Here is a 27212-nt window from a genome sequence, read left to right on the forward strand (position 1 = left end):
ATATTAGCTCTTTGCCAGTGGCAGTACAAATAAGCCTAACCTGGACCCCAACGGAATCTATTGCAAGACCTACCTTTTGTATTTTGTAAATTGATATCGTCATGAGTATGTATGAAATATTTGCCACTGGACGTTAAACAAACTGCAATCAATCTGATTTTTATGCATAATGATAATAGATAAACATTTCCAATGAAGATAGCCATATTTTAATCTGTTCTGTTCTGTTATAGAAAATCCCTCCTTCAAAGGAGCACTTCGCACAATGTCGAATAAACACTATACTTTAGTGAAGCATACATATTTATTATGTAAATAAGGTTTGTGTACAAATAAACAAATATCATATTACATGTATTCATATTCAATTGATTCCCCAATCTCTCTATACATGATCTTTTTCCACATAATTTTATAGTGTACATAGTATCTAAGGTTTCCACTATTAAAGATGGTATGGATGGTTGGTCCTTCATTTCTATATTCTATTCTGTACACATCAACCCCCACCCCACCCCCCACAATCCACACACTCATTAAAGAATCATGGTTCATGTTAGCATTTATTAACTTACACGTCCGATCATCTAAACAATATCAGAAGACAATATCACTTTTATCCTGAGCCATTTATACATAAATGGAGATATGCATACAGACAGTACCAGAAATACAGAATTTTTTTTAATATATACACACAGTTTAAATTCAGCATTGAAAGTTCATTCGCTAAGTAAAAATCACAGATAACAACTTCGTTCTTTTTGCAACTCGTCACATCCTTTATTGATTGCCATTAAGTGTTTTATAACTAATTTTAAGGCAATATATGTATGCATGTGATTGCAAACATTGATTCACGTGATTGAAAAAACGGATAAATCACGTGATAACTTTAAACCAGTTGCGATCAAAAGGAACTCATGATAAACAGATCTTAGTTCATATAATTCAAAATAAGAATTATGTTGTAAGATGATGGACTTCCAATGCCTTTTTCATACTGCTTTTAATAAACAAAATAATAAATACGCATAACAAAAAATATCATTTAAAACATATGTTAAAGCTGCATCTATTAAAAGATGCTTTTATGGCATTTGAAAACGAAAGGTTCGTGCTACTGTTTTAATAATTTATGCAAAAGAAACTGCTGCGTATTGCATTGGACCAGCCAATAACTTTCAACACTTATGTCCGTATAAAGAGAACTTATTTGGAATATAGTTACTATAAAAACCATCACTGGATGTTAAGTGTTCAAATTTTCACCTCTTTTTAACCCGCCTGCGGGTCATATTGATTTTTGAAATTTGTTATTTTAAGTACAATACGGATAAAAAAAATTAATTTGATTCTTATGTGAAATTTGGACGCATAAAAAAATAAACTATATTTGTTACATGAATACTTGACAGCCCGGACCTAATACATGTCGGACTAAGACTACTCGGACCAACTTTAAGACAACTTGAACCAATGTTGAAGACAATTTGGGCCGGTCTAAAAGACCACTCGGACCAGTTTGAAACCCAACTCATACCAATTATGAAGGCGATACATAAATGTTCCAGAGACTAATTGATCAACTTGTTATATGTTCATGCAGTGATCTAGCTAGACATGTCAAGATATTTGTTGTTTAATTTATTTTATGAATATATGGTCGAGATAAATTTACCCAAAAGTCGTCAAAATGATATTTTTGGCAAAATGGTCAAAGTTGTCTTTGGTCCGAGTTGTCCTGATTCCATGTTACAAGCATGTAAATCAATTTGGAAATAGCTCGCCATGATTAAAAGCACAGTGCAGCTGGATATATCAAAATAACTAATCCTAAACATTGAATAATTAATTTTACATCCTAATATACACTAGTGTTACCTTTTATCAACACAACATTATTACATGCATTTAAACTACCAATGAAAGACTATCAATAAACATTGCGTAAACAAATCTTCAAACCCTTTAAAATGGCTATACCCGGCTATGAATCAAACTTAATTTAGAAATCATTTTTTTATTATGCACACCTTTCCCTTATGTCCTAATTGTAATTTAAATTTTCCTGGTTTCCTTTAACAATAACAACACTAGAGTTAAATTATAGGAACCAGATTGGTGTACAAAGATGTATTGTTCCGTTCTTTATACTATATTTCTTAATCAAAAGAAGACTTTCAATTTAAAACAATGAGAGAATAAATTTGTAAGGAAGAAATCTGATAAAAATATTAATCAAGGGTTTGGCGAAATATCAGATAATTAGAACAACATTCAAGGTTTTCGAAAAATGAATGGCGTATATTTTCTATTACGGAAATAGTCGAGTACATACGATTACAACGGAAATAGTCAAGTACATACGATTGCAAAATTGGATTCTACGCATAGAAAAATTCAGATTGTTATACAAGTCTTAATATTATAATTGTGTATCACCTTTTTGAAGTTTACCAATATCATTGTTTTCAGAAGACTTAAGTTCAATATCTTGTAATTGTATTGACTTTTGGGGTTGTGAAGAGTCTGATTTAGAAGTTGAATCACTCTTCATTACAGAAATGTCTGAGTCTGATTCACTGTCACTATTCACTTCAGATGGGATAAAATCTGCCGTATCGTATATGTTTTCATTTTTCTGCTCGGTTATACGTTCAATTATGGCCCTTGTTTCATTTTTACAATTTCCGGCAGATTTGGATGCTGGGATATTTTTTGACGTAGCACCTATTTCCATATCACCCGGTTCTAATTCGTCACTGATTATATTTAAGATTGGTTCAGCATAGCTATTTCTATTCGACCAAGACCCAATGTCAGGTAACGAAAATTCGCTATTTGTCCTTCTCATTTTTTTCCCTATACTTTGGAACCATGAACTCCGTTTATCATCTTCCGATATCGTATTGAGACTCGTTCGCGATTGACCAATAACGGATCTGAGAAGAGATCCCCATTTGTCTCCTGAACCAGAACTTTCTGGTCGAGTTGATTTAGCAAGTCTTTGCCATTTGTCTTTAATGGCTTCCGCCTTTGTTAGAATACTTTCTTTATTTTCTTTACTATGTTCCAATAGTTCAATCGCTTTCAGTGCTTTTTTACTTCGCTTCCCGCTTCCTCTGCTACCTTTGCGACCTTTACCTTCCTTTACGGAAGCGTCTTTCTGACTGCCTTCCTTTTCCAGATCTTTGGCTAAATCAAGGAAATTTTTCAAAAATTTTCCACCTAGATTTCCAGTGTGAGGCGTGTCCCGGCGTTTGTTCTTCAAAATTTTTCTAAGGGTTTTCCTTCGTCTCACTTTCGGTGAATCGTCCATTGTCACACTGCTATCTTCTTCACCATCGCTACCTATCGTTGAAATCGAACGGGCATCTTCGTCATCCTCAAACCTTTGCATTTCCTTAACGAGTTGCACTTTGCTTGTTATGTCCATTGATGTAACCTCGTTCTGATTCGGCCTCATACAGTTGACTTCCGTCGACGCCATTATATGCAAAAATGTACCGAGACGGTGAAATATCATCGATATAAACTGAATCAGAAGCGCAATCCCAAACACAGCCATGAAAAACATAGAAATAGGTTCAAGTTTCAAATATTTTCCAGCAGTATCTTTACAAGGAAGAGGAATGGTGAGGCCAGCACCACTGATAGCATTTGAATACTGCAAACTAAAGATGATGATGATAAATAAAGCATTTAACATAAAGAACATCAGGCTAGCTTTATTCCTTAATTGTATCAAATCTGTTTGCATTTTTTTCTGCTGCTGCGCATCGGATTGAAGAGGATATAAATACTGACGAATCAGCTCCTTCCAAAAGTGTTTCTCTTCTTTGTTGATGTAACGAATTTTTCCATGACCGATATCAGCATCGTGAATCCAATATGGCGTATCGTCTTCATGGGGAAGCGCTTTTTGTTGAAATATTGGATTGTCTGAAAAAGACATAATGTAGTATGATGTATTTATTTCGTTTATTTATCTAAACTTACTCAGGAAAAGATTGACCTTTTCGCCTAAAAATTAAAGAAATACATAGATACCAAAGTTCAGATCTTACACATCAACTTTTCGCTATGATATTATTTACCAAACTGTTAACAATGCAAAGGATAACAATTGCCACATGTGGATCAGGATCTGCTTACTACTCCGGAGCGCCTGAGATCACCCCCAGTTTTTGGTTGGATTCTTGTTGCTTAGTCTTTAGTTGTGTATGTTGTGTCTTGTGTACTACTATTTCTCGGTTTGTGTTTTTCTTTTTAAGCCATGGCGTTGTCAGTTTATTTTCGATCTATGAGTTTGATATCCCTCTTTTATAAATTTTGCCTGTTATTCTCTATTCCTTTATAATTTAGCATTCCATTATTCTCTATTCGTTTATAATTTAGCACTCCATTATTCTCTATTCCTTTATAATTTAGCACTCCATTATTCTCTATTCCTTTATAATTTAGCACTCCATTATTCTCTATTCCATTATAAGTTAGCACTCCATTATTCTCTATTCCTTTATAATTTAGCACTTCATTAATCTCTATTCTTAATTTTTTTAACCTATTGTTTTATATTCATTATTTTGTTGGCTCTTTATTTTGCATGTTTTGCCTGTTGTTCTCTATTCTGTAAACCCCATCTACAGCCTCATAGTGATTGTGCTAAAATCACCATTGCTTGAGTAAACAAGATCAATGTTTTAACCGACTGGTTGCTAGTGATTACCTTAATACACCTTTATTGCTATGGCGTTGTCAGTTTATTTTTGAATGATGAGTTTGAATGTTCCTCTGGTGTTTTTCGCCCCTCTTTTATATAATATTCCAATCCGAAAAAGTTCTTAAATTATACAACTCTTGAAGCTATCTGGTTCCCTGTTTAAACAATATACTGTGCATACAAATTTCCAAAGTGTTATTTTTAAACCACTGTAAACACTTCAATCAAAGCAATTTTCTTAATTTCATTTGGGTTCAAAAAATAGGATCATAAACTGTACAAAATGTTCACTTTCTGCACGTTTTCCGCCCTATGTTCATTATTGATGACTTTTTTCTTACATCACTTGACCCAAACAGGAAGTTGTACAAATGACTGGGTTTTTTTTCCCAGTTGGACAAAATAGCGATAATGTGTATTGAATCCCTATCCTCAACCTATAACAAATTTTATTGAATCCCCTTAGGTGTACAGCAAATCAAAAATGCACTAATAATTGGACATACGACATGAATCATACATGTACGTTTTTTTCTCTGTCATGAAAATATCTTACAAAGTCATGCTTATTGCTTTGTAATTTAAATTCTTTTCAGGTCAGTACCACCACGTCCTTTATCATGTCCGACGTTTAACTAACCCATTAGCATACATTTGTGTTTACATTCCTTTATACACAGGATTTATAAAGATGGGTATACAAACACAGTAATTACAAATAAAAGAACTTCTTAAATTGGTTTATCTTCTTGAACAAATATTTAAACGTTGATTAGAAAGTTTGAAGATACATGTCTTAGGAGTCGGGTCATATGGTCCGGGAACACAGTTATCGTCCCTAATGTGGACAGTGTGTTACTTGCCAATTTTTGTTTACACCTCTTCTAAATGTATTTCTTCATGTTTTATGCCTCAAATAGCAAGTTAGGGGGAGGGTGAAATTACACTGTAAAAAAATTTGGATGATGAATTTTGAAGTAAAGTAGTGACTTGGTCCAGCTGAAAAAGGTTAAAAATTAGCACTTTGGAAACTCAAAAGATTTCAAGACCCCCTTAACATAAAATTGTCCATATTTTGAGTAAGAGCCGATGAAGTTTTCTATAATTTTGATATAATTTGTCCAAAAATCTATGATGAGTTTATTCTCAAAAATAGTACAACACACTGTAAAAATATTATTGAGACAGCGCAGGTGGGATTCTTTTTATTTCATATAGATCCTGACGTGGTTACGTATTTATATATCCCTTGTCTGTACATTTTTCGGTATATACGTTCCTAATGAAAGGAAAATAAAAAAGCGAAAATTTACAAAGCTTTAAATTCAATCATAATCATGATAACAGTAGGAAAATTGTAATTTTTTGACAATACACCAATGCAGTTACTGATTATTTGTCACATTTTCTAAGGCTTTAAAATAAGGAGCCGTATTTGAATTTCAATGAGACAACCTTTTTTCCAGAGACAAAATTACGAATATTTCAAAGACACACACAATCCGACCAAAGAGCAGAAAAATCTCAAGGCCAGCTAGGATGAAATTTGAAAAAATAGGCAGGACAGGAGTTTTGATTAAAAAAAAACTAAGGCAGGATGAGCAACTTAGGAAAAAAGGCAGGATGAGCAACTTAGGAAAAAAGGCAGGATGACAATTAATGTAAAAAAAAAATCAGGTTTAACTATTCAAAAAAAGGCAGGACGGGACAGAATGAAAAATAAAAATAAAAAGGCAGGACAGAGATTACAACTAAAAACTAAAAATAAAAGCAGGACACACTTTTCATCCTGAATCTTCTGGTTTTATCCATGCACTGTCGCAATTATAAATATTCCCCGCTTACCCCTACTTTTCCCTTCATAATTATATTGCAGACAGTTTAAAAAGCCATATTTGAAAATCTTATAAAATCCTTATTATTTTTTAAATGTTTTACGAATGAAAAAAACTAGTTCAAAATATTGTAAAATCTATGAAAAATCGAAAGCGAAACATTTCCCGCAAAATTTTTAATGACAAATGTTTTGAAAACAAGCATACGGACAACTCATTTTTTTTCCTACTTTTTTTAGTTCCTTTTTTATATTCTATACATTTATAACAGTCTTTAAAAGAGTTTGTTATTTTGAAAGAAAGTAGCAACCATCTTTAACACATTGATATTTGTACATAAAATTGAGAATGGAAACGGGGAATATGTCAAAGAGACAACAACCCGACCATAGAGCAGACAACAGCCGAAGGCCATCAATGTGTCGTCAACTGATTGAGAAAACCCCGCAACTGGAGGTTGGTTCTCAGCTCAGGTTTCTTTGATTCAATTCTAATTCGCCGTTTCAGAATCTAAAGGACTATGGATAAAAATAACGTTACGTCATTGGATGGACTTCCATTGTTTACAATTTTTTAAACCAATCACAACGTTTTGGTGTACGCTTTTGAAAATATTACCCAACATGCAACTATACTCACATCTAACACCTGCTTCTATCTCTTTCTTTTCACTAGGTTTCCGTTTCATCTCATCGGTATCTATGTTATTTTCTGTTTCAGGTTTGTTGACATCATTAGGTTGTTGTTGTTTAACAATTTTCTGCTCAAGTTGTTCTAATGTTGCAAGTATTTCTGCAAATTTAGACTCTGCTGTATTAACTGGTTCCTTTGGACAACACAAACACTTGAATAAATTCCCAAAGGAAAAGGCATAACTGCTGGTTTCCTCATTTTTGTTATCTGCAAATTTACTTAAAATCGATGCAATTTTACTGTCCTGCGTTTTGGTCTTTGGTTTATCCGGCTGAGCTGCTATTGCATTTTCCCTGGTACCCCACGATACGACATGCAAATTACATATAGAGTAAATCATCAACAGCATAGACATACTTGGAATCAGTAAGAAGTACAGTGCTCCATGAAGCAAGCAGTAAAATTCTTGTGGATGTAATATTGCAGATATGATGAATATTCCTACGATAAATATCATGAAAATTGTGGTGGGTGAACAAATTCCTTCATGTTTCATCTCTAAACCGAGGCCAACAACAACAACCATCATAACTAATGCATATATCAGAGACAGTATCCCAGCGAAAAGAAGCTGTATCAAAAATAAGAATATCTAAATACTAAGAACACAAATATTTGGAGATGATTGTTTAGCTAGCAATGCAACATTTTCTACATAAGACAATGCCTTTTCAAGTGAGGAATATGACAAGTGCAAATTGATAAGGCACTTTCCGTTTTGAATTTTCATTTGAGTTCGGATTATTTGTTATTTTACTTTTCTTAATTTTCGAATACTTATTAATACACAATTAATTTGGTACACACATTATATAAATAACATATAGCTGAGAGGGTGATAGAGCATTTTTGTTACCCCCTGAAACATTGTCAACCGTGGCGAAGCCAAGGTTGACAATCCTATTTCGAGGAGTACCAATCTGCTCTTTAACCCTGTTAAAACAATGTTAATGGTCCCAAAATAAAATAACGTCAAATCATTGGTTGCATATCGATTGTTTAATACATTTTTCACCAATCACGACGATTTGATGAAAAAAAAAATTAAAATTACCCAGAATGCATTAGACATCCTTAATACTGACACAATGAAATAGCAACGTTACAGGTATTAGAAAAGACTAAAGTGAAGCAAGATGTTTTTTTTATACCTTAACAATCAATGAAGTAGGTCTGATACCAAAAAGTTATACTTGAGCATTTTTATAAAAATCATTGATGTAAATTCAGGTCATTGTCCTCTAAATCATAGATTTTTATTGGTGTGCACGAGAGTGTGACATTCCAACAATTGTCTACCGCTGAGTCATGGATAGAGAAATTCTCGTATTAACCAATCAAAGTCAGGCATTTTGAAACTCATATAATATTATATATTAGTTATCATTTTCTAAATACAATAAGTACACAATATTTTGACTATATTTTCAAATTGCAAGTATTAAACTCTTTGACTGGTCAATAGTATCCATCTATTTGACCTCGATGAAACTATTTGACCGCAAGCGTCATTGTTTTTCAAATGTAGCTACGGGATTGGAGGATTTTGAAAATACCGCGGGAGTTACGACGTCGAGTTTTATCTAATGTATCTAGGGTTGACGTCAGTGCAGGACGTAGCCTAAGCAATTTAGAATATGTATGAAGTAAACGTTAAACACAGTATAGTTGAGTTTCTGCTTTAAATATTACGATAGTTGATTAATCCCCGCTATTTATTGTCTGTTGTATTTTTCGATATATAATAAAAACACTTACTGACTGGATATTAGTGGAATAGTAAGTTCATTGTGCCCTCGGATATAACTATCGCCCTCTCCTACGCCTCAGGGCAATAGTTGCACCTTTGGAGACAATAAACTTACTATTCCACTTATATCCAGTCAATAAGTATACATTACTGTATAAGAAACTTGCCAGTTGTAAAAAATCTTTTTATAATTGGCCGTTTCAGAATCTAAAACACTCATGTTATTGCTCGTACCCCAAAATGAAAATAACGTCACATCACTAGTTGGATATCGATTGTTTAAAAAAATTTTAACCGATCACGACGATTTGGTGTACACTTTTGAAAAAATTACCCAGAATGCATTAGATTCTGAAGCGGTGAATTAAATGGATCAATCTTCTTACCTGCCATTTACTTTGGACTGTGAAACAAAAAATTAGAAACAAAAGCAATGGAACTAAGTTTAGACACAGTGATGTTATCAATTCTATCCCGAATGCTGAGTTGAGTGCACCAACAACCAATAGAAAAATAGTTCCAGGTGTAACCATTGACGACAGGAATAGCAGCATTTGATAGGCTATATATAGACCGGAAATGTTTTCATTCAGCCTCATTACATTTTTCCAATCGCCCAAAAGATCCAGTATGTTAGCCATTGTAGATGGAGACCATCTTCGTCTTTGATTGTAAAATTCGTCAAATCCTTCCGGGGCATAGGTTAAAGCATCAGCCGCGGCTGAATATTCCACTCTATATCCTTGTTGTAACAACAAAGTACACAACCAACGATCTTCACCTTAAATGAAAAAATAGTTCGATATTACAGTCAAACCTGTGTATAAAGGTCATCCTTTAGACAATAGAAAACTGAACTTACAAGAGAGATGACCTTTGATTTAAGGATCAAAATGCATAGCTATTACTACAGCTGGAAAAGAAGATCGTTACCTGCCACATCAGGTTTTCGCTTAAAAGATATGACCTTTATAACAGGTTATGCTCGAGACCAACATGTTGGAATATTCTAAATATAATACAAATGTTGAAGAGCAGATCTAAAGTAAAATCAAATTCGGACAAGGAATCAATGTTTTGCAACAGGGAGATATTCTTTAATTTAGAAATATATAATAATGCAAGTTACATATTAAGAAGATCACCCCCAGTTTTTGGTGGGGTTCGTGTTGCTTAGTCTTTAGTTTTCTATGTTGTGTCATCTGTACTTTTATTTGTCTGTTTGTCTTTTTATTTTTGGACATGACGTTGTCAGTTTGTTTGCGATCTATGAGTTTGACTGTCCCTCTGGTATCTTTCGTCCCTCTTTTTATATTAACTTTAATGCGGTTGATGCGTGTGAATGCCTTATCCACGGCAAGATGTAAATAAAAGCAACAGTAGTATACCGGTGTTCAAAAGTCATCAGTTGATTGAGAGAAAACAAATCCGGGTTACAAAGCAAAACCGAGGGAAACACATCAACTATAAGAGGATAACAAAGGAACAACAGTAAAAACATTGCATTCTCATAAAATGACAAAATCATAAGCTCAAACACGTCAAATGGATGAATAACAACTGTCATATGCCTGACTTGGTACATGCATTTTTCTTATGTAGAAAATGGTGGATTAAACCTGGTTTGATAGCTAGCTAATGGATGAATAACAACTGTCATATGCCTGACTTGGTACATGCATTTTTCTTATGTAGAAAATGGTGGATTAAACCTGGTTTGATAGCTAGCTAAACCTCTCACTTGTATGACAGTCGCACAAAATTCCATACATGCGTGGTTTCAATCCTTTTGTGTTTTCAGTGTTCCGGGTGAATGTAAATCTAGAAAATACATGCAGTTGACAGACAGATATCACACCGAGTCACGTGAATTATTGTGTTGTAGAGACAACATGTAGAGCATCTAATTATTTATTAGGGACAAATCGTTTGCTTAATTTTGAATATTTGTCCGGAAAGTAAGTTTGGTTTCACACTAACTGTACGAGTTTTGAACACTAGTAAAGCACTATCTAATAAGTTCTCATCATGAAAACGAACTACAAGATTTAAATAAATAATGACGAACTTCCATGAGATAGTATTAAAAAAGAGAGGCGAAGGATACCAAAGGGACATTCGAAGTCATGAGTTGAAAATACACTGACAACGCCATGGCGTTAATCGTTATAAAAGAGAGGCGGAGGATACCAAAGGCACATTCAAACTCATAAGTTTAAAATAAACTGGCAACACCATGGCGTTAATTATTGTAAGTTGATATACAAAAGAAAGAACTGAAATATCAATGAACGGGGGTCGTATTGGATGTACCTTCATGAGGAATAACGGTGAATAATCATGCCAAATGACGTTAACGGTTATTTCTGGTGCATGACGATATAATGTACATTTTCTTTATGGCGATAAAAAATCTGATTTTGACGAATCACTTTAAATTCTTTCCAAAAATTTTTATACCTTGATCAAACTGAACATAATGCCTTGCTTCTGTAGAAACAGATGTGTATTTCCTCATGACATTGTCATCCATTAAAGCTGAGGCTCTAAACAGGGAGAAACATCCGGGACTGCACAATACACAGCCAATCATGTGTTCGGTTGCCTTTTGTAGCCAATGGCTAACAGCATATTCAAATTTCTGGTACCATATCATTGGTCCTTAAACGACAAATATGTTTGTAATTAATTTATTTCTGTTTAAGAATGCTATTTTGAATAAAAAGTTAAAATAAGTTTATATTAAAAAAAGATCAGGACTTAAAATTTGGGACTCGAAAGTACTTCTAAATTAGTAATTGAAACAACCATTTATGAAAACCTTCAATAAATCTGATATTTGCAAAAAGACAAATTGGGGGTTTTCGATCACGTGACTGCATTTTATAAGAAACATATCAACAAAAACTTTTTGTTTCAAATTCTACGAACTAATCACAGCATATTTAAATGTCTGGTACAATATCATTGGTCCTTAAAAGAAGAAATATTTTCCATCCCTTATTGGTTTGGTAATCTGTTGACAAAATTCTTAGTTCAAATGAATTAAGTCTTCTATTTATGACTTAGTTTTTTAATTTAGAGAGTATCTACATATAATGTTTGTCATATCAACGAATACATCAAGCGTTTAAAATTCTAAGGACACAATAGATTATTTTCATATAACCGACTTTTGACTCTGGATTATATAATTTGTCGACTGGTTACCTTGGACATCATGGTACTCGGTCAAGTAAGAGCAACCAAAATAAGTAAAATCAAACATATAATCGGTGTAATTTGAGGGGAAAGTTTACTGTTTTCCGATGATTTTGTAGTGAAAAAAAATAAATTAATCAGGTAATTTTCTCCCAAAATTGTACAGACTGAAAGCTTGGTTTTACTTCTTTAGCTTGCTCTTCCCTGACCTGGTACCATGATGTCCAAGGTAACCAGTCGACAAATTATATAATCCGGAGTCAAAAGTCGGTAATATGAAAATAGTCTATTCTAAAAAAGAAAACAATCATGGAGAATGACATGTTGCAGTATATATAGATTATCGTTGGTTATCTCAACGAGATTGATTTCCTCGCTTGAGCCGGTACGGCGAAAGTGAGAAAAGCAATCGAGTTAAGATGACCAATGATAATCTGTTTATCGCTATTTTACCTATGAAGACGTTGTTAATTTCCTTGACAACGGCACGTGTTCCTTTAGTTTCTAGTGATAATTTTCAAATCACTCGACTCCACTGAGAACGGAAATTATCAGTCAACAAGATCAAAAGAAAAATTCGTAAAATACCGATAAACATGAAAACCTTAAATAAATCACAGTCCAATTATATATATAATCCATATCATTCATTCTAAAAGTATCTCTCTTTAAGACACAAACTGAATATGTAGCATACCTGTTCCAATAGGATGAATACGCCCACATGCCGCGCCCACCTTTTCGTTTTTCTTCATTCTGTCTACCAGTAATTGAACAGCTGAAGGTTTGAAATCTACATCTCCATCTAAAGCGAGTATATAGGTATTGTCAGCAAGTGTCTGTTTACGTTTTGAATCGAGAGGTTCTGACAAGAGCTTGAAGCCAAGTAGATAGTACATGTACATGACCTGAAAGAAATAACAAATTGTCTTAGCAGTTTTCCAAAACGAAAAAGGCAGAAACAGACAAAAAGATCGAAAAATCTTTACGTAACATACATGACATAGGAAGGGTAAGAGAGTTTAATCCACCATTTTCTACATACGGAAAAACCTGTTAGGAATATGACAGTTGTTTCCCATTCGTTTGGTGTGTTTGAGCTTTTGATATTGGCATCTGATAAAGGGCTTTCTGTTTTGAATTTTCCTTGGAGTTCGGTATTTTTGTTATTTTATTTCTTGAACTTAATGACTATAGTTCAATTAGAAATATCTTAAACACTCCTCATTGAAACGTGTTGTCTGATATTAAATACTTTACTTGTATCTTGCATAAGTGCCATGCTGAGTGTCAGGAATTTTATCTCGAATATTGTTTGATATAATATATATGAGAAAACAAGCAAACGGTGAACCATTTAGTTTACAAAATTCAGAATGCTATGTTAGGTAAGACAACAGTAGTTAATCGATGTACAAATCTTTTAAATCGATCAAAAAATCAAATAAAGACAACAAACAAAGAAGAACCGGTAGAACTCTAAAAGGAACGAGACCGATTTCCTCAGAAATGATAAGCGTTTCCTGCTATGTATGAATCCCAATCATATGACAGTTGATTTCAATTCTTTTGATGTGTTTGAGCTTAAGATTTTGCCATGGACTTTCCGGTTTGAATTTCCAGTGGAGTTCGGTATTTTAGTTATTTTACTTTTTTCGGTTAAATTACAAATTAGGCGGGAACATTCTGGTATTTCAAGATATACGACTGCGAATAGTTACTAGTAAGTTGACACACAAACATATCGTATTTATCAACAAATTTTTGAAGGTTACCGTAAAATTATTGTAGCGTCAATTCTGGTCGTTTATAAATAAACTCTTCATAGATACCAGGAATGAAAATTTGTATTTGCACCATACGCGCGTTTTGTCTACAAAAGACTCATCAGAGACGCTCGAATCAAAAAAAGTTAAAAAGACCAAATAAAGCACGAAGTTGAAGAGCATTGAAGACCAAAAAGTCCTAAAAGTTTCGCCAAATATAGCATTTTTATATAGCCAAGGTAATCTATTCCTGAGGTAGAAAAACCTTAGTATTTCGAAAATTCAAAGTTTTGCAAACAGTTAATTTATGATTATGACTATATAAATGATAATTCATGTCAACACAGAAGTGCTGACTACTGGGCTCAGCCTGGTGATACCCTCAGGGAATAAAGTAAGTCACGTGACAAGTTGAAACATACCTGGCTCCATCTTTTTTTGTGTCGTACTTTCACCTTATCTTTGAGGTGAGCACTAAGTTTATTATTTCCAGGTAAAGTCCATTCCAATCTGCCGCCATAAGGTGTCGGGTATTTTGTAGGAGGCGGAAGCTTTATGTTTACATTGTGCACTTTGCTGATGAAGAAAAAAGCAAAATCAAACTTATTTTTTCGTTTCAGTATTTTCATATCTAAAATATATTGGCGCATGTCTATTGTAGCAGATTGCAAATAAACTCATTATTAATAGAATGGATAATATATTGATCTATCTATTAGTCAAAATTGGTGAACACTCTAATTCGTTGTTACGCTTCCGATGAAAATAGTCCGTTTTAGAATCTAGAGGACTATGGGTATTGTTATTGTTCTGACCCCAAAAAATAAATTAAAAAAAAAACGGTTGAATTTCAATTGGTTATGACGTTTAACCAGTCATGACACTTTTGAAAATATTTTAACCCGAATGCATAAGATTCAATGCATATTTTGTTTATACAAATAATATAGGATTTGAGAGATTTGAAAATAATAGATGCAGTATAATTAAATTTCAGAGGCTATAACCAGCAATGAAATGGTATGATAAAATGGCGTTTGGGATCTGAAACCTTGTTACCGTAAGACCTGAAAAAAAGTTCTTCACTTTTTTAAGATTTTTCTAATTACAATGAATGTAGCTACGAATTAAACTGTTTCAATGTGGCGGGTAACTGGTACCTGAGTTACGTTTGTCAGAGTGTGCAATGATTTTGTATGTCTGTGTAAATATGAAAGTTTCTTTCAAATGAATAAACCGGGTCAGAATTGACTTCAAATAAAACGTAAGTATTCTACTGAATGGGGACCAACGGAATATCTTAGAAAAATGAAAAGTGTCCAAGTTCAGCAATTACAGCATGTGTTTTGATAGAAAAACTTAAATAACCGATATAATATCCATCCATGTAAAATGTCGCTGCTTAAAAGAGTATAGTAATTTGTTTTTATAGTAATTAAGATTACAACACGATGTTGACTGCAGTTCAACAATTGTTGACTGCAGTTCAACAATTGTTGACAATTTTACCTATTGTGTCTGTTTGTTTTGCTAACACATTTTTTTCAATATAATGGGATTATATGCGATTGTCATACAAGTGAGAGGTTTAGCTAGCTATAAATCCAGGATTAATCCACCATTATTTACATGAGGAAATGCATTTACCAAGTCACGAATGACAAAAATGACAGTTGTTTTCTATTAGTTTGATGTGTTTGAGCTATTGATTTTGCCATTTGATAAAGTACTTTCCATTTTAAATATTCCTTGGAGTTCAGTATTTTTGTGATTTTACTTTTTACAGTATCGTCGATAGCAGGATTAAAATTAAGGAATAATAGTACTGTACTTAAAGAGTTGCCACCGTCAATTGTCGATTTGATGGTTGCAAATGAAGTTTTAATGGCGACGCATAGCAAATGAAAAATTGACGGCGACAAAAAGGACTTTACATTTTCCTTGGAGGTTAGCATTTTTGTTATTTTTCTTTTGTCTGCTTACCTTGCTGCATCATCCAGTACACGCATGAATTGTTTTACAAAGCTATTAACATGGTATTCGTACTCATCATCGTCATGTGGCTCAAAAGCGTCATCAAAGAAAATATGTGCTATAAAGTAACAAAAGCGTCATCAAAGAAAATATGTGCTTTAAAGTAACAAAAGCGTCATCAAAGAAAATATGTGCTATAAAGTAACAAAAGCGTCATCAAAGAAAATATGTGCTATAAAGTAACAAATGCGTCATCAAAGAAAATATGTGCTATAAAGTAACAAATGCGTCATCAACGAAAATATGTGCTATAAAGTAACAAATGCGTCATCAAAGAAAATATAGCTATAAAGTAACAAATGCGTCATCATGTGCTATAAAGTAAGAAATTTCAATGAAAACCTTGTTATGAATGAAATATTTCCCCGACACATACACACATTTAGAAACATTCATAATTATACGATCATGGGTAGATCGACCAACTATTGTTAATTTAAATGATATAAACTGCATGTTGAATATTTGTAGTATAACAATGTTGAATTCTGAGTGTTGTATATTAGGTAATGTGTATACATTAACAGATTAAGACAAGAATATAATTAAAATAAAAGTACGCTGTCGGGTACGCAATTTTATGTCTACCTATGTGACGTCAAACGCGCGATTCTGCGTCAAAGTTAATGTTAATCTAATCATGTGTCTGTCAGGGTAAGGATTCGGTCCCAGTACTTAAAATCTTTCAATCCTTTATGGGTGGATTTTACATATATAAATAAAATGGAATAATAAAAAATCAAAATGAGGTTTTAAATTTGGTGTATGCCTCTGTGGGCTTCTTTGTTACATTTGTTTGTTTTAATAGTGATTAAGATGATAATACAATGTTGACTGCTGTACCCCTATTTTTGACATTTTTACTTATTGTGTCTGTTTGTTTTGTTCACGCATCGTTGTCAATATAATGGAATTTGATGCGACTGTCATACAAGTGAGAGGTTTAGCTAGCTATAAAACCAGGTTTAATCCACCATGTTCTACATAAGGATAATGCCTGTACCAAGTCAGGAATATAACAGTTATTATCGATTCGTTTGATGTGTTTGAGCTTTGATTATCCCATTTGATTAGGGACTTTCCGTTTTGAATTTTCCTCGGAGTTAAGTATTTTTGTGATTTTACTTTTTTCGCTACATACACAAAAGAATTCTGAGTGTCGTGTATTAAGTAATGTGTATATATTAACAGGATAAGACAAGAATGTAAAAATAAAAGTACTCTGTTGGGTACACTACATACACAAAAAAAAATCTAAGTGTGGTGTATTAGGTAATGTGTATACATTAACAGGATAAGGCAAGAATATAAAAATAAACGGTGAAACTCTGTGATACAAAATGCATTATATATCAAGGCTTTGTTAGTTACTTATGAGTGTGAATATCACTTTGGTATCACTTCGCCTCTATTTCTCGAAAATGATCTGCTACATGAAAAGTCGATAGAAAATACCTTACCTTCGAATTCGTAATAATCAGGATCTACGACATCGAAAAATTTCTGGGCATTCTTTCTTGCACATTGATCATTGTCCAGTCTATAATAAAATTAAAAGAAATCAACATTATCTTAAATTTCCATAGTCTAGCAAAGTTAATATAAATGTATGAATGTTTTCCTAGCTTGCACAACCGTGTCTTTTTAAACTCTTGTCGGATACACTTCATAAAAAAGTTTAAACACACTGTAATACGTAATACAACCACACAAGAGCACTGAATATTGTATGAATGGTCCTTACGTACCTAGTCAGCAAATGTGTAGACTCAGTGATACATTTGGGTTCCACCATAATTGAGGGCTGATATGCATAAAACTACTAAAGTTAAGATGTGTTTTGAACGGACGGATTTTTCTACATGTCCTACGACAAATTAGTACTGCGATTGGATCACTTAACTAAGTGGTTTTATGCATATCAAACCAGACATTAATACACTCACGTTATATAACTAGAAAATTATGTATCAAAGGCAAGTTGCCATATTTTAATCTCATACTATTTCGTTTTCATGTCGACTGTTTAATTGCAGATTTTGTAAAACACAAAGCTTAAAACAGGCAAAAATGACTGATGTTCTAGATTTTTGTTTTCCTTAGTGTTGTATTTAGTTATGTGTACATACAAAAACGTATGCGATACTTTGATTTCTTATGTCATCGTGAGAATGTTTAAATCGTTTCTGATCACCTGAGGACCTCCCCGTGTTTTGTTCGTGTAATCAGTCTTTAGATTTGTATCTATTTATATGTACTGTTGTTTGTCTCTTTGTTTGTTTTACTACTTTTTCGATGAACTTTTCGGTTATCCTTCGACCTGTGAATTTAACTTTTCCCTTTAGTATTTTTCGCATCTTTTGACTTGTGTCGATTTGACCTTCTTCAAAATAGATTAATCTTGTAGCGATCTTGTCCGATTTCACATCCCCATTCTTTCTGGACGTTGATGTGTATTTATAAATATAGACAATGAGACGCACTACTGTGGCAAGTGTTTTAGTTAACTCACCTGAATAAAGACTGTAAAATCTGTTTCATTTCCCTCTCAGTCTCGTGCCACATAGTTGCACATACATATATCCTTGGTGTTGGATTTTTCCTTACAGACGGTCTGTTATAGTCAAAATATCCAGCCTCTGTTTTAGCCAAGGGACTGTCCGGCATAAACTTCAATTTTGTCTGATACAAAAGAAAAATTATTCTTTACTTAGTAACACGATTGAACGTTGTTTATCAGTTTATGCATGCACGTTGAATCATTTAAATTTTTTTCTATATGTATTAAACTATGGCCTATTATTAATTGGTTCTTACAAAACTTTGTATTACAACATTAGAGCTAGCTTTTTCGTTTTACCTTATAACATGAATAAATGCAGCTCGTTGATTTCTAACCTGTATTTTTTGTGCATTGAATTATTGTGTAATTGTGGTCTTTAGATAAAGAATCAAGTCTGTACTCCAAATATCGCAATAATAATTTATTTGAATGAATTTTCTACGTTTTATTCTAGCTTAAACTTGTTCTTTCATAAGCAACACCATGAGTGCTATATGTTGAGCATGATAATTGAGGTGCTAAATTGTTTACTCTGATCTGTATTCTTAAATAAAATATTTTTTACGTTTTAACCAGATGACGTCTTTTTTTTTCTTCCGCGAGCAACACTAAGAGTGCCATATTTGGAGTGGATAAGGGAAATAATTATTTGTTTACCTTGCCAGATCCTCTAAAATCTCTATCCCTGTCATCTCGTCTCCTATTTAACATCAATGACTGCTCCAAGAATACCCCACAATACAGAGGTTGTACGAACAGCCTGATGATAAAAACAACATTAATTATTTCTCAATGAATACCCCACAATGCAGAGGTTGTACGAACAGCCTAACGATAAAACAACATTAATGACTGCTCCAAGAATACCCCACAATACAAAGTTGTACAAACAGCCTGACGATAAAACAACATTAAACATACATGAACAATGTATACAATATCTGATATTTTTTATAAAAAAAGGTATACACAAAACGGAGATGTAGTGTATACATAATTTGAATTATGAATGTTTTAAGGTATAGCGATGGAAAACATTGCTACAGAAAACCAAAGTTTGCCATCATTGGGTAGCGAAGTAACATGATACAATCAGGATAGAAATCAATGATAATATCATAATACTCTTTGTGTATATTTAAATGTGTGTGTGTATTTTTTAGCTATCTGGCTTTGTATGTACCTACAACTGCAAAAAGCACCACAACATCTATTATATAGAAAAGGCTTCTCTTTACTCTTTCACAGTCCCATAAATGAACTGAATGGAAAGTGCTTAAAGAGGGGCGAAAGATACAAGAGGGACATTCAAACTCATAAATCGGAAATAAACTGACAACACCATGGCTAAAAAAGAAAAAGACAAACAGACAAACAATACCGGTAGTACACAAAACACAACATAGAAAAATAAAGACTAGGCAACACATACTTCACCAAAAACTGGGGATGATCTCATGTGCTCCGGAAGGGTAAGCAGATCCTGCTCCACATGTGGCACCCATCTTGTTGCTAATGTTAGTACAAACCCAAATAAATAAAACCCAAGTTTTATTATATTCAGGTTATCAGAAAACGATCATAAAAGATACTTCTTCGGAACACATGAGATCATCCCCTTTTTTGGTGGGGCTCGTGTCTTTCGTTTTCTATGTTGTTTTTTGTGTACTGTGGTTTGTCTGTTTGTCTTTTTAGTTTTTAGCCATGACGTTGTCAGTTTATTTTTGACGTATGAGTTTGAATGTTCCTTTGGAATCCTTCGCCTCTTTTACTCGCTCCATAAACACGGTTCGTTCTGCCGTTTCAGACTTTTCTGAATAATGCTTTGTTGCTTTCTTTTTATTTATGGAAACACATATCTTAGGAAGGTTTGTTTGCCTAATTCATTAAGCGTAACAGTGAACGAAGGTTTCATTTTCATTTTATATTCGACTTACTAGTTTGAATGTCTCCTTGGCATCTTTCAGCTCTCTTTTGATTATCAAAAAAAACGGCATGATTTATCAATCTTGTAAATGGACAAATCAGAACCTTATTTTTTTAATAGGATTAAACGCCTTTTTAAAGGAATGTAATTAAACTACAAAAATATCTTATCATCATTCTAATAAATGTTTTGTGTTTATTTTTTAATTTAACGAGGATCACGAAGTGAAAATAAATATTTTTAACATCGCCGCCATCTTGTTAACATTGATTACAAACTGTAGTTCCGTCAACTTCGTCTATCGAAAAATAAATAATGTCAAGAGATACGACCAGAAGCTCTCTCGGCCAATCATACAAATGTATTCCCAAATATGCAAATCATATCAGAATTAATGCATAGTACTCTTACCTCTCGGTCTGTACAAGCCTTTCAACTCTTGGAATCCAGATGTGAAATGTCACCCACATAAAGGACAACCACCATCCGATAACTACCGGAAGAAAATAAACTGAAATCAACTTCTCCAGGAAATCATATGAAATTCCATGTAGATCGCATGTCCACTGTAAATATTCTGGCATTATGGAATTCGTTTGACCCCCGGATTTCCAAGATTCACAATCACTCATGAAAACACCTGCCATTATTGGCGCAACCAGCATTAACGGTAACGAAAAGCTAGCAACTTGCAGCATTATTTTACACGCGGTTTTTGAAAGAGTGTAACACAAAAGGCAAGCAAAAATCTGTAAAATGGCGGTCCAAAATGGATCGTTGTAATAATTTGTTCCTTGAACGTTAGCAACATATAATGGATACACCATATGTGGGCAGTCTGTGGCATTGTTAGTTCCATGAAAATATAAAACTGAAAGACAAGAAGATTTGAACGTACTCATGAGAGCAGTCATCAGCAATAATGTTAGAATAATTTTCCACGCACTAACAACAGCGTAAATTTTCGTTCTCATTCTTCGAATATTTTTCTTCAGTTCCTTCAACTTGTCACCAAGCTTTCCCAGCTTTGTATATTTGTTGACGTAATTCTCCCACCATCCGAGCGAAATAAGAATCATAGACAATAAAATCCCCCAGCTTTCAGCTGTCTTTTCACCACGAAGTATGCTAATTACCGGCCACAGTGTCAAAACCGATATTTGAAATATAAGTGCGACTATGTCCGCCAATACGATATAGAACTTACGTCCTTTTTCACCCTGACAATCAAATAGTTTCAGTAACGATGGAACGACGGCCACACCGAAGCATAGAAACAGACCCCGTATTGAATCAATCGTTGGTAGCACATAAAACGCAAAAATGCAGATCCCAATAGAATGTAAAGTTTCAACCACTAGAACCTGAGAATGAACAAATTGAAATTATAAGTTTACAATGTAAATATCATTTTGAGAATAATTATTTTTTTAATAAACATGACAATCAATCATTGGAAGCACATAAAACAGAAAAAATGCAGATTCAAACAGAATATAAGGTTTCAATAACTAGAACCTGAGAATGAAAAAAAAAGAAATTATAAGGTTACAATGTATATATCATTTGAAAATAATTATTTTTTTAATAAATATGACAATCAATCATTGGAAGTACATATAACGCAAGAAATGCAGATTCAACTGGAATATAAGGTGTCAACATAAGGAACATGAAAATGATAAATGGATATTATTATGTAACTATCTAAATATAGAAAGTAAAATAACAAAAATACCGAACTCAAAGGAAAATTCAACTCATAAAGAAAAAAACACTATAAGAATAAACAATTCAAAAAATAAAAATAACAAAAATACCAAACTCCAAGGAAAATTCAAAACGAAATGTCCCTGATTAAATTACTTATTGGTCAGAATTGTTTTGTTTCCTTTTTGTCTGTTTGTTTATTTTTTATTTTTTTTTTTTTTTTTTTTTGGTTTTATGACACTTATAAACCTTTGATAAAAGACAGTCGGCAATACAAAAAAGGTATTCATACTCATACATGTACGCCCAAGACAAACTGACAACTCTTTGGCAAAGACACGATAATACAATTTTTTATGATCTGTACGACACTGGTGAAAGGTTTCGTAAATTCCCCGACCTTTTCCAGTTTTCAATCATCATAAAAAAAGGTTTAAATGCTTCTAACATTAACAAATTATGTACATTAGGAGATATCTGTATTGTACTCTCCATTCTAATGAAACTGACAGAAAACAACGTCAAATCATGCACTTTAAATCTGTCATACCGCGTCTGCGCTTGCGCGTATGTTTTCATAGCATCAATTGAATTTATGCTATGAAAATTGGTGATGTTATCAAATCAAAATAAACGTTACAAACGATGTTGCATTAGAATAAATAACTTACTATTGCTAGAACTGCAAGAGTTGGCTGTCGTGTCTTCTTGAAACATATCCTCCATAAAGTTTTACAAAATGTAAACAGATATGGTGTCGTTATGACAATAAACAAAGCCCACAACCACCGTACTTCAACATTTTGTGAAAGTTGATATTTTTCTTTTTGCGGTAGGTCAGGCGGAACTCGTCGACATTTTGTCACAGTTTCAACGCCGTCATTTGATCGAGTAGTTTCACAATCTAAAGTCACATTTTTATAAACGTTAGAAGTTATAAGTAATAGTGTACTTTTGCTGAGCATTGTCATGAGTATGATGAAAATGGAAAGAAATATGCTTGTGAATACTTTGACAATTTTTCTAAAGATACTGATGTAATCATCATCTATGCCTGAGTCTTCGTCTCTAGGTGTAATCCGAAAAACATCCCACTTTGAATTATTGGATGGAACTTTGACCCCGGGTCTGTCTATAACTGGATCTTTATGTCTGAAAAAATTTTAAACAACATGAAAATTGATGACGTAATGCGCATAACTAACCGGGGATTTTTCCTGTCACACCTACACGTACCTTCACACGTCCGCTTGCTTAACCTCTCTATTGACTTGAAGTCATTTTGGATTACGTGAACCAATATTTAAATTCATATCTTTCACGAAATGGAGATGAATAAACTTTTTGAAAAAAAAAAAGAATACAACACGTTATAAATTTCATGCGTCCGAAGCGCTTTTCTGGATTTGCCTTTATCAGGAAAGCACAAAGCCTAATATTTGAAAGCCAAGGATGCCTATAAGAACCAAAACAGTTGAAGAGCTATATAACCAATTTATCAAATATAAATGACCAACTTTGAAAGTAGAAAACCCAAAGTTCTTCTAGTTATCCGCGTTATTGTTACTCTCACTATACAAACTATTATACTATTAAACCAAAAAGACTAAGTAACCAAGATCAAGCTGATCTTAGTTTAAAATTAGAATACCGTGAAAAATAATTTTTATTGATACGGTCGTATATCTATAAAAAACTGATCCTTAGCGATGTCCATCTTGATATTTTCACCATTCTTAATTACTGATAGATGTAATGATTGTGCTTTCAGTAAAAAAAGTATAACAGATATACAGAACTCCAAGGTAAATTCATAAAAAGACCCATAAAAACTAAGAAAATTAAATGTTATCAATTAACGGACCGAGCGGAAACAACTGTCATAAAACAGACTTGGTATAGACATTTTCCGAAGAAAGTAATTGCAACCCTAAAAAAGTTTTTAGAAAAAGCGAAATATAATTTTAAATTGAAAAGGAGAAATCTCACTTACAATTATGAAGAAATTATTTGACACTTACTCGACATATTTGGGAGGATACGTGTTGTACTTATTTACGAACTGAGATTGCTGCTCTTCCTCAATGGCTGCAGCTTCAATATTTCTAGTAAGAGTTGATGCCCTTGATCCTCCTCCGTCTTTCATGTTGTCACTGCTGGTGTCGCTCCAAGAGGTATTTCCGTCGATGTTTACCGTATCCATGGTACCGTCAAACGCTGGGTTTATCACACCATTTGGCATGGTCTAAATGAAAAACATCCTATTGTCAAATTGTACGAATGTATTTACAGTTACTTAATAATGTTTCAACCAAATTAAACAGAAGAAAAATAACTATATATCAAATAATTCTTGAAATGGTAAAAAGTAAATAAGTTAATTTCACGAAGAAATAAAAGTTTATAATGCAAAGAGAGACGGATGAAGTGAACAACCATACGAAGATGGTTTTCAACTATAGTTTATATATTGATGCTTTGGTTGGCCGGGCGTGTCACAGATGTTTACGGATAAGTCACGACTCCATCCTACTTTGGGTTTTTTTAAGACATTACCGTATTTGATCGTGTCATGATCAACACGACGGATTCTACTATTGGAGCTGGATAAGTTTATCCTTGTTCATCCCGGTTTTCCCCGGGGTTTGTGTTTCTAAATCGCTAGTGTTATATGTAGTGCTTTGTCAATAAGTTACCTGTCTTTTTTTTCTTCTTAACCGGATTGAAATTACCTATCAGCACTTGCTCTCATTTTTGTTCGGTTGTTTATATGTCACGTGTGATATAAATTAAAAAAATAAATAAAAAGAAGTAAGAAAATGAATTAACTATTATGATAATATTAATTTTAGTACTATTAATTTAAAGATAAGGAGATGTGGTATCATTGCAAATAAGACAACCATCCACAAAAGCTAAAATGAAGTGGATGTAAGCAATTATAGGCAACCGTACGGCCTCCAAAATGAGAAAACCAATATGAAACAATGCAAATGATAGCTAACAATTCACCAAAGTTCAAATGAAGAAGATGTAGGCAATCATAGGCATAGGCAACCGTACTGCCTTCAACAATGAGAAAAACCCATACCGTAATATATTTAAATAGTAGAGAAAGTAAAAAAGGAACTAAATAGTAACATGGTAAAGGAAACTATACATTTAAGTCATGTACCTCTTTCTTGTCTTTCGTTATAAGTGTTTGTGTGCTAGTATAACGATCTTCCTGCATTTCTGGTAGTGTTATATGTCTATTGATTAATGTACCATCAATATCTTTGTCTGGAGCAGTTTCCTAAAATCAAATGAAAAGTTAGATTCAAATTGAATGATGTTTTACATAACAGAAGTAATTTTTGAAAAGAATAAGATTATATGCTTAGGATTGACTTAAAGACCACTCACCACCATTGAACTAAGAACAAGTATACTGCAAGTCATCGTACGGTTTATAATGATGAGCAAAACTTGGTTCTATAAAAAGCCCCTAAATACTCAATGTAGCCAAAAACAATTCCAAAATAATCAAACAGTTCATAAAATGAATTATAAATTTGAGAATGGAAATGGGGAATGTGTCAAAGAGACAACAACCCGACCATAGAGTAACATTGTTCTGATTAGAAAAAATAGCTTTAAACGAAAAGAAATAAAACAGACATCAACTTACGACAACAATTGGACTACATGACTATATCTACATGGTTTATTTTACGTGTACACCAATTATGACCTTAAAATTGTAGAATTTAATGAACAACGTAAATGACAAAAATCAAACAAATCTGTGAAGAGAAAGATCGCATATTTCATGTTTTACACGCGACAACTGGACAATTCCTTTCTGTTATCGCCTTGAAATATTACAGAAAAAAGTAAAATCACAAAAACACTAAACTCCGAGAAAAATTCAAAACGGAAAGTCCCTAATCAAATGGCAAAATCAAATGATAAAACACATTAAACGAATGGACAACAACTGTCATATTCCTGACTTGGTACAGGCATTTTCAAATGTAGAAAATGGTGTATTGAACCTGGTTTTATAGCGCTTAACCTCTCACTTGTATGACAGTCGCATCACATTCCAATATATTGACAACGATGCGTGACCAAAACAGACATAATAGGTAACATGGTCAAAATATACAGCAGTCATCACTGTGTCACAATCTCAAAACAAACAAACATTTTACAGAAGCTGAAAATGTTGTTAGTCTCATTAAAATTACAGCAAAAACATTTCCAAAGTCTAGCAGTGGCAATGTTGCAGGGTTTTCCTGTTTGTTTTCATCGATAATGGTATGTGTCCATCTCTTTCCTGCTGGTACATAATATCCATGCAAGAAAATAAAATAATCATAATGTCAAACAATAAAACACGGTTTCAATGATGATCACCACCAAGTAATCCAAAACCTCTGTAAATACATTAAATTATTGTAAAACAAATTCTTAATTGCGAATGAAAGCATGCCAACTGTTCATTAATATTTAATCTAGGTAGATTTAAAATTTTGGAAATGTGAAGTGTTTCTCCAACTTACAAGACCAGCATAAATTTTCCTCAAACGTACTGGAGTGCAGGCTTCAGACGACACAGTCAAATCCATGACAAATTAACTCAACTATCATCGCTTTCACATAAAACATATTTAATTTGATTGTTTGTACAAATTCATGAAGCAAGCGCGAGCTCATCATCTGCGAAGGCGTGCAACAATCTATAATATTCCAAAATAACCAAATGAAACGGATGAAAGTTAATGAAATTTTATTTACTTTACTTACAAACAATCAGGTAAACAGAATTAAGTAGAGAAGGTATCTTCTACAGCGAGGCATTTAAGAATCTTTGAAGCTGATAAGAAGATTAAGCATCCTTGTTAGATGATAAACAAATATAGGTAATATGTCTTTAATGGTTTGGCAAAAGGGAAAGTCGGAAAGGCGTTCCAAATGACTAAACAAACAAAGTAGCTAGAGATAGGCATATTTGGGCATTGA

General features: G+C 33.3%; 1 protein-coding gene across 1 annotated transcript; it reads right to left on the minus strand.

Annotated features, from left to right (window-relative positions):
• Positions 1-1143: 1143 nt before the first annotated feature.
• LOC127719172 (chitin synthase chs-2-like) lies at positions 1144-26818 on the minus strand. The gene is made up of 16 exons (XM_052225195.1): positions 26753-26818; positions 25381-25500; positions 24269-24450; positions 22877-23357; positions 21715-21859; positions 20907-21333; positions 19226-19328; positions 18518-18687; positions 17466-17545; positions 15955-16063; positions 14394-14547; positions 12903-13113; positions 11465-11665; positions 9391-9785; positions 7201-7825; positions 1144-3945 (listed from the first exon to the last, which is right to left on the minus strand). The coding sequence occupies exons 1-16, from the start codon at positions 26816-26818 to the stop codon at positions 2429-2431; spliced, it is 4986 nt and encodes a 1661-aa protein (XP_052081155.1). The 3' UTR covers positions 1144-2428.
• Between the last annotated feature and the right edge of the window lie 394 nt (positions 26819-27212).

This window comes from Mytilus californianus, unplaced genomic scaffold (assembly GCF_021869535.1).
Source record: "Mytilus californianus isolate M0D057914Y unplaced genomic scaffold, xbMytCali1.0.p SCAF_10, whole genome shotgun sequence".
NCBI lineage: Eukaryota > Metazoa > Mollusca > Bivalvia > Mytilida > Mytilidae > Mytilus > Mytilus californianus.

Bases quoted from the DNA above. Each gene is read 5' to 3' on its own strand.
- LOC127719172 (XM_052225195.1), bottom strand. From the start codon at position 26,818: ATGGATTTGACTGTGTCGTCTGAAGCCTGCACTCCAGTACGTTTGAGG. The intron at 17,546-18,517 runs GTGAGTTAACTA...ATTTTATTATAG, and splicing joins ATTTTACAGTCTTTATTCAG to ACTGGACAATGATCAATGTG. The intron at 3,946-7,200 runs GTGAGTATAGTT...TGTCTTTTTCAG, and splicing joins GATAGAAGCAGGTGTTAGAT to ACAATCCAATATTTCAACAA.